This window comes from Xenopus laevis, chromosome 6S (assembly GCF_017654675.1).
Source record: "Xenopus laevis strain J_2021 chromosome 6S, Xenopus_laevis_v10.1, whole genome shotgun sequence".
Taxonomy (NCBI): Eukaryota; Metazoa; Chordata; class Amphibia; order Anura; family Pipidae; genus Xenopus; species Xenopus laevis.
In genome coordinates, this window is record NC_054382.1 from 87,829,365 (window position 1) to 87,842,296 (window position 12,932).

General features: G+C 39.2%; 1 protein-coding gene across 1 annotated transcript in view; it reads left to right on the forward strand.

The window, feature by feature from the left end:
• The first annotated feature begins 12,030 nt into the window (after positions 1-12,030).
• tmx3.S (thioredoxin-related transmembrane protein 3 S homeolog) overlaps positions 12,031-12,932 on the forward strand; it is a 37,303-nt gene continuing 36,401 nt past the window's right edge. The window contains 2 exon segments of the mRNA NM_001092457.1: positions 12,031-12,077; positions 12,400-12,463. Coding sequence (NP_001085926.1) covers positions 12,041-12,077; positions 12,400-12,463 — 101 coding nt within the window. The 5' untranslated portion in view covers positions 12,031-12,040.

Sequence of the window (12,932 nt, forward strand, 5' to 3'; positions counted from 1 at the left end):
TAGCAGTTGGGTGTCAGATGAATGATCCAATATATCTTATAGGGGGGGGGGCTCCCTTTCCTAGCAGATGTGTTAGAGCTCACTCAAATAATTGATTCCAGTACAAACATAATCTGACGAAATAACTGCCTTTGGCACAAATTCTGCATGTAGAGAGAAAGGATTTCTGGTGATTTTAATAAAGTGAACTCTAATACATCTTCTAGGCAAAAGGAGCTCCCCTATAAGATATATTGGATCATACTGTCAATGATTATCTGACACCCAACTGCTGCATGAAGAGAGAATGAAGAGAAACAGATGCTGAGGGAGGAATAGTGAATATAAACTTGTTTATTTCAGAAACGGTACAGAATTTTTAATTGATTATATTTAGAAAGTCTCTTATTTCAGTATGCTGAAGATTATATTACATTTTTGCAATAGTTCCCCTTTTAAGCCTTCCTTCTCCTTTGAGTAGGAAGCCAGTCAAAGAGCAGTCTACTGTGCATGCCTGATTTTCATTGGAGCAGGAGGTAGCAAGCATGCACAGTAGAAATTTGTTTGTTTATATTCAAAGGAGAAGGAAGGCTCAGCTTCATGCTAGATAAGGAAGTGATTTATTTCTGCAGAATGGTTCAGCTTCTATCTTAGAAAGGATATCAGACTCAATGTAGAGATTGGGTATCACCTTGTATCACCAGTCTTTACACAGAATTCAAATGTACAAAAATAAAGAACAAATAGACAATAGGTTAAAACTGCGCTCAGTCCAGAATATCGTAGATGTAAGCTGCACCGGCATCAAAAATGTGGACCCACTTGTCCATGTGTCAGTAAAGTTCAAAAAGGAAGAAAGGTGTGGCTGGTAAAAGATGGAAGGAACAATCTGCTCTCTATAATTAAGACACATATATCGCCTTTTAAATGTGAGTAGATCCGACGTACATTACCAATCTCTGTATAAAGGTTAATACACCATCGAGCCTTTTCTTCCTATAGGAAACTTTATATCTGCTTAATTGTTCCAGCGCACCTTTCTTTCTTTTACAAAAATAATGCAATCAGCCAGCCAAAACTTGAAAAATGAAAAGGGTATTGCTGAAAAGAGTAAATCAACACCCAAAATTATGTAATAAAAACAATTAAGTAAGCGAGCATAGGACCTTAGGTATTAAAGCTATTTTGGGTGACGGAAACAGGAAGAAAGCAGAAGTTTTATACCACTTATTTTCTTCAGTTTAAACTGCCGAGAAACCAGTTCATTAAGGTTTTGTTTTTAATGTATACAATTTCATTACTTACATAAATAGAGGTGCCTGGTTCAAAAGAAACTAGAACATGTGACAGTAAACAAAATTATCATGAAAAAAAACAATTTATATAAAGGACCTGGGGTTTTCCGGATAACGGATCTTTCCGTAATTTGGGTCTTCATGCCTTTTGTCTACTAGAAATTCATTTAAACATTAAATAAACCCAATAGGCTGGTTTTGCTTCCAATAAGGATTAATTATATCTTAGTTGGGATCAAGTACAAGGTACTGTTTTATTATTACAGAGAAAAAGGAAATCATTTTTAACAATTTGGAATATTTGGATAAAATGGGGTCTATGGGAGCCATTCTGTAATTTGGAGTTTTCTGGATATTGGGTTTCCGGATAAGGGATCCTATACCTGTATTACAAAACAACTAAAAAGCAACTTTAAAATGCCCTGCATAGAGATGGCACATGCCCTTATTGCCTTTAATAAAGGGTTGGACATCTTCTTGAGCAGGCTAAATAATCAGGGCGATATTAATCTTGAAAGCTGTGTTTAGCTTTGTGTAAGAAAGCTCAAATATTTAAAATGTATTCTACAACCAAGAAAATAGGTGATATAATTATTTTTCCTAGTTATATACTAATGACCAACCAATGTCTATATTACTAAACAAATTCTAAAGCAAAAATAGTACTCATTATACAAGGCATGATCTTTACTCCAAAGCACAATTGGTCATTACAAAACTTGGCTCAGACCATCGCCTTAATCTTCAGTGAAATCCTCTTGTTTAGTATGGTTCTAAATAAATTCAATACCTATAAGTGATATATGGCATCTGTCTGGAAAAATAAAATTATATATATACACACTGTATATATTTATATATATAATAAACATATGTGTTGCCAACATTCTACCATTGCTTGCTTTTTTGGATTGTGGCGCTGCTATCATAGTAGTGGTCTATTCAAATCGAGAAACAATTAAAATAGGATCCTGTTCACTGTGGACTTTTGAATGGTAAAATATTTGATTATATTAGTATCTAGTAGTGATAAGTAGTGATGAGCAAACTTGCATTATTATGAAAAACAGTTACATTTTGACTAAATGCATTGGACACATTGAGAAGACAATATTAAGGCATATATATATATATATATATATATATATGCAAACATATAGGGGCATATTACTGGAGACAAACATCAAAGATGATGTTGCCCATAGCAACCAATTGCTTTTGTTTTCTAACTTGTAAGTGACTGTACAAATCAAATTGCTGATTGGTTGATTGATTGCTATGGGCAACATCACCAGTGTTTGCCTCCAGTGTTAATAAATATGGCCATACAGTACCCTGTCGTTTCACAATTCTCCACCATGCTACAGCTGAGAAAAAGAAGGAGCAGCCTTTATTTCTACACCATTCCAGAGGCAGCGATGCCACAACAATTTTTCAGCTGCAAATCAATATTTTTTACTCACAATGTAGTACAGATGTAGTATTCGTTATCCGGAAACCCCTTATCCAGAAAGTTATAAATTTCAGAAAGGCTGCCTCCCATAGACTCCATTATAATCAAATAATTCAGATTTTTTAAAATGATTTCCTTTTTCTCTGTAATAATAAAACAGTACCTTGTACTTGATCCCAACTAAGATATACCGTATATACTCGAGTATAAGCCGACCCGAGCAGCAGCGCACATTCCGCCAAAGCGACCCCCCCAGCGATCAACCGGACTTCTTTGCAAAGTTGATGGTGACAGAGAATTGCCAAACGGATTACTTTGTGCATTGTCCCACTATCTCACTACCATGTGCAAAGGGTGCTGTGTGATATTGCCATCACTGTTAATCTTTCGTATAACCAACAGAGGGCGCTGTGTGATATTGCCATCACTGTTAATCCTTCATATAACCAACAGAGGGCACTGTGTGATATTGCAGTCACTGTTATTCTTTCATATAACCAACAGATGGCGCTGTGTGATATTGCAGTCACTGTTATTCTTTCATATAACCAACAGAGGGTGCACTGTTATTCTTTCATATAACCAACAGAAGGTGCTGTGTGATATTGCAGTCACTGTTATTCTTTCATATAACCAACAGATGGCGCTGTGTGATATTGCAGTCACTGTTATTCTTTCATATAACCAACAGAGGGTGCACTGTTATTCTTTCATATAACCAACAGATGGCGCTGTGTGATTTTGCAGTCACTGTTATTCTTTCATATAACCAACAGAGGGTGCTGTGTGATATTGCAGTCACTGTTATTCTTTCATATAACCAACAGAGGGTGCTGTGTGATATTGCAGTCACTGTTATTCTTTCATATAACCAACAGAGGGTGCTGTGTGATATTGCAGTCACTGTTATTCTTTCATATAACCAACAGAGGGTGCGGTGTGATATTGCAGTCACTGTTATTCATTCATATAACCAACAGAGGGCGCACTGCTATTCTTTCATATAACCAACAGAGGGCGCTGTGTGATATTGCAGTCTCTCCCCAAGTGAACTGTTGGTATAGGAATGATTAAAAGTGACTGCAATCTTTGCTACTGCCCGCTGACCCGAGTATAAGCCGAGGTAGACTTTTTCAGCACATTTTGGATGCTGAAAAACTCGGCTTATACTCGAGTATATACGGTAATTAATCAATTATATTAATATAATTAAGTTGACCCAGGGAGTAGTCCGATTTTGACATTTTGGTGTCAGGAAGGAATTTTTTCCCCCTCTGAGGCAAATTGAAGAGGCATCAAATCTGTTTTTTTTGCATTCCTCTGGATCAACTAGCAGTTAGACAGGTTAAAATAGAGTTAAAAGGTCGAACTTGATGGATGTGTCTTTTTTCAACCCACCTTACTATGTTATTATTTAATCCTTATTGAAAGCAAAACCAGCCTATTGGGGTTAAGTAATGTTTACATGATTTTTTAGTAGACTTAAGGTGTGAAGATCCAAATCCAGAAACCCCCAGGTCCCAAGCATTCTGGATAACCCGGCATAAAATAATATGACCTGAAGTAGCCTTTTTTTTCCATTTTGGTTGGAATGGCATTAATAATCTCACAAACATCCTATTAACTTCAAAATGTCAGTTGTAGTTATTCAGACTAGCAGTTCAATGGTTCCCTTGCACCGGTCGCGCTCATTGCAGGGACTCCTGCCTCTTCTGTGCATCGCTCCTAATTTTCGCCGCTTCCGGGTTCACGTGACGCTAGGAGATCTTCAGCCTTGTTGGGCATGATGCCATTGTGGTTCAAAAATTCAAATATTTAAAGGCACAAATATCCTATTCCCATTGCCCAACATAAAGGTCTATTCCTATAGTTCCTGGGTGTGCGTCTCTAGTCTATACCTGACCCTTACCTGTTCCTGACACTGCCATACTACCGCCTGTACCGACCTCTGCCTGTATATTGACTATTCTCTGGATCCTGATTTTGGTTTGACCTCGGTCCGGTAACTTTGACTACTCTTCTGTTTTGGTACTGCTTTGTCTGTCCGGTTTTGACCCTGCCTGTTCACGTCTTGCTGACTGCTCCCCCGTCCTTTCTGCATACATTCGGCTCCTTAGCCTGCTCAGAACTCTCTCCTTGGTCCTTTTATATAAAAGGGATACTGTCATGGGAAAAAATTTTTTTTTTCAAAATGAATCAGTTAATAGTGATGCTCCAGCAGAATTCTGCACTGAAATCCATTTCTCAAAAGAGCAAACAGATTTTTTTATATTCAATTTTGAAATCTGACATGGGGCTAGACATTTTGTCAATTTCACAGCTGCCCCAAGTCATGTGACTTGTGCTCTGATAAACTTCAATCACTCTTTACTGCTGTATTGCAAGTTGGAGTGATATCACCCCCCTCCCTTTTTCCCCCCAGCAGCCAAACAAAAGAACAATGGGAAGGTAACCAGATAGCAGCTCCCTAACACAAGATAACAGCTGCCTGGTAGATCTAAGAACAACACTCAATAGTAAAAACCCATGTCCCACTGAGACACATTCAGTTACATTGAGAAGGAAAAACAGCAGCCTGCCAGAAAGCATTTCTCTCCTAAAGTGCAGGCACAAGTCACATGACTGGGGGTAGCTGGGAAATTGACAAAATGTCTAGCCCCATGTCAGATTTCAAAATTGAATATAAAAATATCTGTTTGCTCTTTTGAGAAATGGATTTCAGTGCAGAATTCTGCTGGAGTAGCACTATTAACTGACGTGTTTTGAAAAAAACATGTTTTCCGATGACAGGATCCCTTTAAGTCCTGCTATAGACATAAGAGTGAGCTTTGACCGGGTCCTTGGAGTTAGTTCTGTGTTTAGGATACCTTACCTTACAGGTCAGATGCATTGCTGTTACAGGTAGCCTCACTGAAGAGTATAAAAGAAAATATTGCATTGTGGAGAAGAAAAACGTTTTAGATTAGGAGAAATATTATCTATCAGAGCAATGAATCTAGTATGTAAACTTTCAGAACACTATAGGGGCCATTTATGACTCATGGGGATGCAAGAGTGCCCCACTTAGTGCTTATTTCCTAAGCACATGAACCTCCCTGGATAAAGTACTCTGCAGTAAGAAAAATCTGGTGCTCATTGAAGAACACAGCGTTAGGACGCACATCTAAACACTGTTTATTACTGCAGAATTGACAAGGTCCTATTGTGGGCTACGTGTCATGCCCCTCCAGACCTTTTGTCTCAGAATGATGGGAAAATTTGGCTTGGGTAGGGAGCATGCCATTTTTGCACTTTTCCACACTATGTGATGTATAGAAAATAGGCCTTTAAAATGTTGAAATAATTAATTTGCATTTTAATTATTATCATTAATTTATATAGCACCAGCAAGTTCCACAGTGCTTCACATTAATTTATAACAAGCAGGGGTTTTACGTTTTTTAGTTTAAAAACAAGGGTTACAGAGTAAAAAATACAGAGAGCATGACTTGCAAAAGCTGACAGCTTTACAGCTGCTGGCAAATCGTTTGCATAACATAAGTACACTAATATTTATTTAGCTTTAATGTATTGCAAAAATAAAGCCCTGAGATGAAGATTTTCCTGTTCTTATGCACCACCTGGTGGAAACATTTGCAGTTGCAGAAAATTTAGAAATCTAAATATAGGGGCACATATTCAAACTAAGCCAATTACAGTGCTTACAGAGTTTGTTATGGGCAGTAAGGGCTCATTGTATTTTGTGATTATAAAGGAACAGTGACACCAAAAATGAAAGTGTTTTAAAGAAAAGACAATATAACATACTGTACTGGTAAAACTGCTGTGTTTGCATCAAAAACACTAAAACGATAGTTCATATAAACAGGCTGCTGTGTAGCCTTGTGGGCAGCCATTCAAGTACAGGATATACAGTGCATAACACATACGTTCTGAAAAATTCCACTGTATACTATAGAGCTTATTTGTTATTGGCTGTGTATCCTATGCCTTTTCACCTCTGAATGGCTGCCCCCATGGCTACACAGCAGCTTGTTTATATAAACTATAAAAGAGTTTCTGAAGTAAACACACACGTTGAACCAGTGTGGAGCAACAGCATAGTATATCCTTTATATCCTGTTCCTACAGCTCCAGCTGTGATGCAAGCCATGGCATCAGTAGGGGCAGTGTGCAAAGTTACATAGTTAAATTGGGTTGAAAAAAGACAAAGTCCATCAAGTTCAACCCCTTCAAATGAAAACCCAGCATCCATACATACACCCCTCCCTACTTTTAATTAAATTCTATCTACCCATACCTATACTAACTATAGAGCTTAGTATCACAATAGCCTTTGATATTATGTCAGTTCAAAAAATCATCCAAGCCATTCTTAAAGGCATTAACTGAATCAGCCATCACAACATCACCCGGCAGTGCATTCCACAACCTCACTGTCCTGACTGTGAAGAACCCCCTACGTTGCTTCAAATGAAAGTTCTTTTCTTCTAGTCTAAAGGGGTGGCCTCTGGTACGGTGATCCTCTTTATGGGTAAAAAGGTCCCTTGCCATTTGTCTATAATTTCCTCTAATGTACTTGTAAAGTGTAATCATGTCCCCTCGCAAGCGCCTTTTTTCCAGAGAAAACAACCCCAACCTTGACAGTCTCCCCTCATAATTTAAGTCTTCCGTCCCTCTAACCAATTTAGTGGCACGTCTCTGCACTCTCTCCAGCTCATTTATATCCCTTTTAAGGACTGGAGTCCAAAACTGAACTGCATACTCCAGATGAGGCCTTACCAGGGACCTATAAAGAGGCATAATTATGTTTTCATCCCTTGAGTTAATGCCCTTTTTTATGCAAGACAGAACTTTATTTGCTTTAGTAGCCACAGAATGACACTGCCCAGAATTAGACAACGTGTTATCTACAAAGACCCCTAGATCCTTCTCATTTAAGGAAACTCCCAACACACTGCCATTTAGTGTATAACTTGCATTTATATTATTTTTGCCAAAGTGCATAACCTTGCATTTATCAACATTGAACCTCATTTTCCAGTTTGCTGCCCAGTTTTCCAGTTTAGACAGATCACTCTGCAAAGTGGCAGCATCCTGCATGGAACCTATAGTTCTGCACAATTTAGTATCATCTGCAAAATAGAAACAGTACTTTCAATGCCCACCTCCAGGTCATTAATAAACAAGTTGAAAAGCAAGGGACCTAGTACAGAGCCCCCCTCCACTAACAACACTGGTCCAATTAGAAAATGTTCCATTTACCATCACTCTTTGTAGTCTATCTTTTAGCCAGTTCTCTATCCAGGTACAAATACTATGTTGCAGGCCAACATTCCTTAATTTAACCAGTAACCTTTTGTGTGGCACTGTATCAAATGCTTTAGCAAAGTCTAAGTAAATCACATCCACTGCCATCCCAGAATCGAGGTCTCTAAAGTGTAGAAACTAAGTGCAAACCATCATGGATTTTGCACTTTGCCCCAAAGTGAGCTTATACAGACATAGCTTTTGGCACTGCAGTATGGAGCAAATGAACTGTGCCTCGCAAAAGAATACAGTGCTACTTGCTTTTGGGACTTGCATTGCTGTGCCATGGAGCTCTGATTGAGCAAAAGGTGCAAGCTGCACATAAATCCCCTGCCCTTATAGGTTTTTTCCATTAGGGGTTTTTATCATCACATGCACACAAGTGCTAAATTCTCAAGGGGTGCTAAATTGCTCCACTTCAAACCCATCCTTGGGGTGCCAATGTCTGTGGGATTTCATTGCAGGCTGCACTTTGCATCTAGTCCTGAAACTGGCACCACATGCAAGGTGTAGGTGGTAAGTACAGGGTAAAGCCACTATCCTGGAATCTGGAAATGTACTTGGAAAATTGGAAATTTCTAAAGCAAAGAATTGGCACCACCTGCATTTTGATGCCATATGCAGCCTGGGGAAAAAGAAAACAACATTCTGAATCAGAAAACTTAAGCATATATAAAGCTATTATACAGGTATATATCTTATTATCACTGTGACCCTCATTGTAAACCCTCTAGAGGATCAATTATCATTTGGATATATAACTGTAATTTTAGATGTATGAAAACCTGAAATATACTATTTCCTCTTGCTCATGTAATACATAACGCTGCAGTCAGACATTACAGTCTTCATAATAATAAATGCCTCTATATGTTCCTCTTACTAATACCTGAAATATGATTTTTGCTCAGTGAGGAAAAATATCAGTTTATCCAGTTTATTTGGTACACATAAATCCGGAATGTCAGCAGAACAAACATTTTCTGTTTCATTTATGCATTTGGGTGCTCTGTGGTTCAGAATAAGCACCCCACTTCACTGCATACTATTAGTAAAATATCATATACATGTGTTCAAAATTAACTCAAGAAAAAGGTTATAAATATATCCAAACCAAACGTCCAGTAAGAAATATTAACGGAAGATGGTGAAAGTCAATTTTTAAGATAGGTGTGTAATTGAGGAATGCCCACTAGGTGTCACTTAAGTACATATAGTATGTATAAGGCCCAATTATAACATGACCTGCAGGATATTAGGATATAAAAATACAGTGAAATCTAAATTTAACATAGCCTGATTTTACACTTTTTTATGGTCCAACCAATATATAATGAATAATGCATTTCCCCAGTTTTACATTTTCCAGGAATTGCACAATTTCTTCTAGTCCTCCGAAAAACGATTATACATAATATATGTCAATAGCCCCATACCTCTGGGTTCTGCCAAAAAAATTAATGGAAATCACTAATGGAAATTATTAATCCGGCATGACAGGGCAGTTTAAATTGCCCAAATGCTTGGGACCTGAGGATTTTTCCAATAAGAGATTCTTCTGTAATTGAGATCAGCATACATTAAGGGGCAGATTTATTAATGGTCAAATTGAAAATTAGTATTAGGAGGTCAAAGGTGTCACTGCTGAGATTGACCCTGCAGCAGAGCTGCCTGTAATCTCCAGTGTGACTGACTATGAGAGCACATCGGTGAGTGAGGCACCCAAGGGAGGATATTGGCAAGGCTACATGTGTGGGGCCTGTGTGAGGACAGGTCTTGTTTGTGCACCTGCCACGTTGGATCTGATATTAAGTGTCCAAAGGAAAAGGTACTTTTGGGATAGGTAGCACTACCACCTAGGGTATAAGAGCTCTTGGGAAGGTACATTTCATTTAAAGTGGACTGTACCTTTTTTAATCCCTGGATGGGAACTGTATTATAAAAAGACTTTGTTAGACAGTCAGAGTGATACCTAAGGGTAAGGCCAGATGTGGCGTTTTTGGGGCGTTTTTACGTTGCATTTTTTAAAAAAAAAAACAGCCAGGAGTAAATACGCTACTGAAACCACACGCGACCGTCAACATGCGTTTTTCAGCACGTACGATTATTTTCCCGACATGCACTTCTCATTGAATTTGGACGACATATTAAAAATACGCTGCGTATTTACGTAAAGTGTGGTTTCAAACATGCAGATCCAATAAGAGTCTACTGATTTGGTAGTTTCTTGACTTATTGGCGTTTCTGCTAAAAAACTCCAATACTGGCATCCTGTGGCGGATTTCAGCTTCCAAGCACCCTGTGTGAATTGCCATAGTGCGTTTTCCATTAGTTTCAGTGGTAGTGCAGTTTATCCGTATTTACGCCTGGCTGTTCTTTTTTAAAAACGCAACGTAAAAACGCAGCAAAAACGCCACGTCTGGCCTATCCCTAATAGTGAGATTAGTAGGTCCAGAGTCTAGGACTGTGCTATGTATTAGACTTGCACGGTTTCTTTCATTTACCTTTTTCTATTGGTTAATTGCAAACGGTATGATTTATTTTCCCGGTGGAATTCCCCTGTGGTCAGTGGCGTAACTAGATATTACTGGGCCCCACAGCAAATTATTTTTCAGGCCCCCAAAATGTTTAGAGGTTGACTTGTTTCGCCAATATTTATTGAAATTGTATATGAATTAGGGCCTCATGGGGCCCCTATACCTCCAGGGAATCCTGCAGCCACAGGGTTTGCTTCCTCTATAGTTACGCCCCTGCCTGTGGTGCTATTTCTCAGTGCTCATTAGGTGCAGCACTGCACTGTAAATCCCAGTATGTTTCATGCAGAGGCCAGGTCAGGTCACCTGATCGCCTTAGCAACTGTGCCAAATTAAGTGAGTGTACCACCAAAGGGTTACACAGTCTATTTATCCAGGGCCGGATTTCCAGCACAGGCTCCCCTAGACCGCACGCTCCTAGCGTATGGCCGTGTGGTCCTATCGCTCGCAGCCTGCACCCCCCCCCCCCGCATGCCCTGGAGCACTGGTGAGCTAAGTGGCATGCCACCCCTAATATTTTGCCTGTCTAGGCCTCGCCACAAATACACGCCTGTATTTACCCATTTTTTTTTTATACTGAATAATTCCTTTAATCATTTTCTGCCAAATGATTTATTATTTTGGGTTGTCTCACAAAATCGGTATAACAACACTTGTTTTATTTTTTTAAAGGAGAGTTTTACAAGCATTAAAGAGATACCGAAACCAGAAATGATGCCTTTTTTACATTCATAAAACTGACTTTGCATGCTATTTATAACTTTGCCATAAAGTATTTGCCCAATGCTTTTCGTTTTTTTTAGTGTGGGTATCACTTTAAACAGAAAAAGCAAAATCCCACAGCCTCAACGCTCAGCATAGAACACAAGCAGCTGACATGGAACTGCTTTGAAACATTTGTGATGTCACAGACGATCTGCTTCCTATTCCTGCATGCGCGGGACTATATGGGAGATCGGACTGTACCACTGCGGTGATCCCGGGTTTTAAATAGGACTATAAAGGGGGATAGGAAAACGGTACAAGGCACATATTATAACACTGCGCTCCCCCAGCGTGCGTCTATAAATCACAGCGATCTTCCTCAGTAGCCCATACCAATCCGTTATCTAAAACGACACTAATACATCCTATCCCCTAATATTAAATCCTATTTGTCCCAAACCGTGCACCGTAACCCTGTAAATAATACCGGAAACTCAGTATTGCATGAAAGCATTTCCTGGCCACACGCTTATTTAAACCCTACGCTCACACCGTTCTACATTTAAATCTCCCCCTCCCTCCCAACAGTGGCAGCTCCTGTTCTCGTGATAACACGGTGCTTTGCTGTACGCGGCTCCAGTGGATGAATTGGCCATAGACACGCCCTCGTGTGACATCATGCACTTCCGCCCTTATTTTGGTCACATGACTGTGACATCCCTACTTCCTCAAAGCCTCTTCATTCTAGCATCTACCCCTCGAATATGGCAGCTGCTGGGTTGTGCTTCATCTTAGCAATAGGTAACTGCTGTGCCCTTTATAAGCCTTGCCACTTGCTGATGGTTGCTCCTTTTCTTGGCTTCTTCTTTTTAAATTCTCTTTATGGTTGCTGTTTCCAGTCATAGTCATTAACAGTTTCCTTTTGGAAATCACATCATATATGTGTTCCAGTGAATGGCCTGATTGTTTCCTTATGTATCTATGTATATGTTTATTGATAGAGCACTCTGTGTATGTTAATAGTAGAGGCATTTCATGCAGAGCAGCAAGTGGAAGGGAGATCAACCCATCCCATGAGTGAACAGTGACAGCAATGCTTTCATTCATCTCTTTTGTTTTGCAGTCGCTTCAACTTCACTATTGGCTTCAGTCCCCGTTTCGGCATTAGTAGAAGATTTGGATGATTCGTAAGTGGGGAAAAAAACTTATTTGCTCCTTTATGGTTGTGAATTTTATTTGCCTTTATTTGATTTTAAACCCCAGTCTGCTGGGAATTGCAGTTCAGCATGAGGCAGTGTCATAAATAAAATAAATCATGTCAGCAGCAGTCGTACATTTGCATAAGAGCTATTTTATATATTTGTGTGTAGCTTGGCATATTCCTCAAAGAGATCAGACTTTTCTGCATATTCTGCAATACAGAGACATGGGTTTCTCTCTTGCGGTATAGGAATGTATCAATGCACACCGCAACCTGATTTCACAGCACTTAAGGCTGAAAAGCATTAGGGATGCTTTCAGACCTATTCAAGTTAGAGGGAGGAAGCAGGGGTGACATGTTGCTGAAAAGCACCTTGTGTAGCCTAAAGTAAGTTAGGACAGAATATTCAGGTCACCACTCTCCAAGCCCTTAAATCTAAAAGAAAGTATAATGAC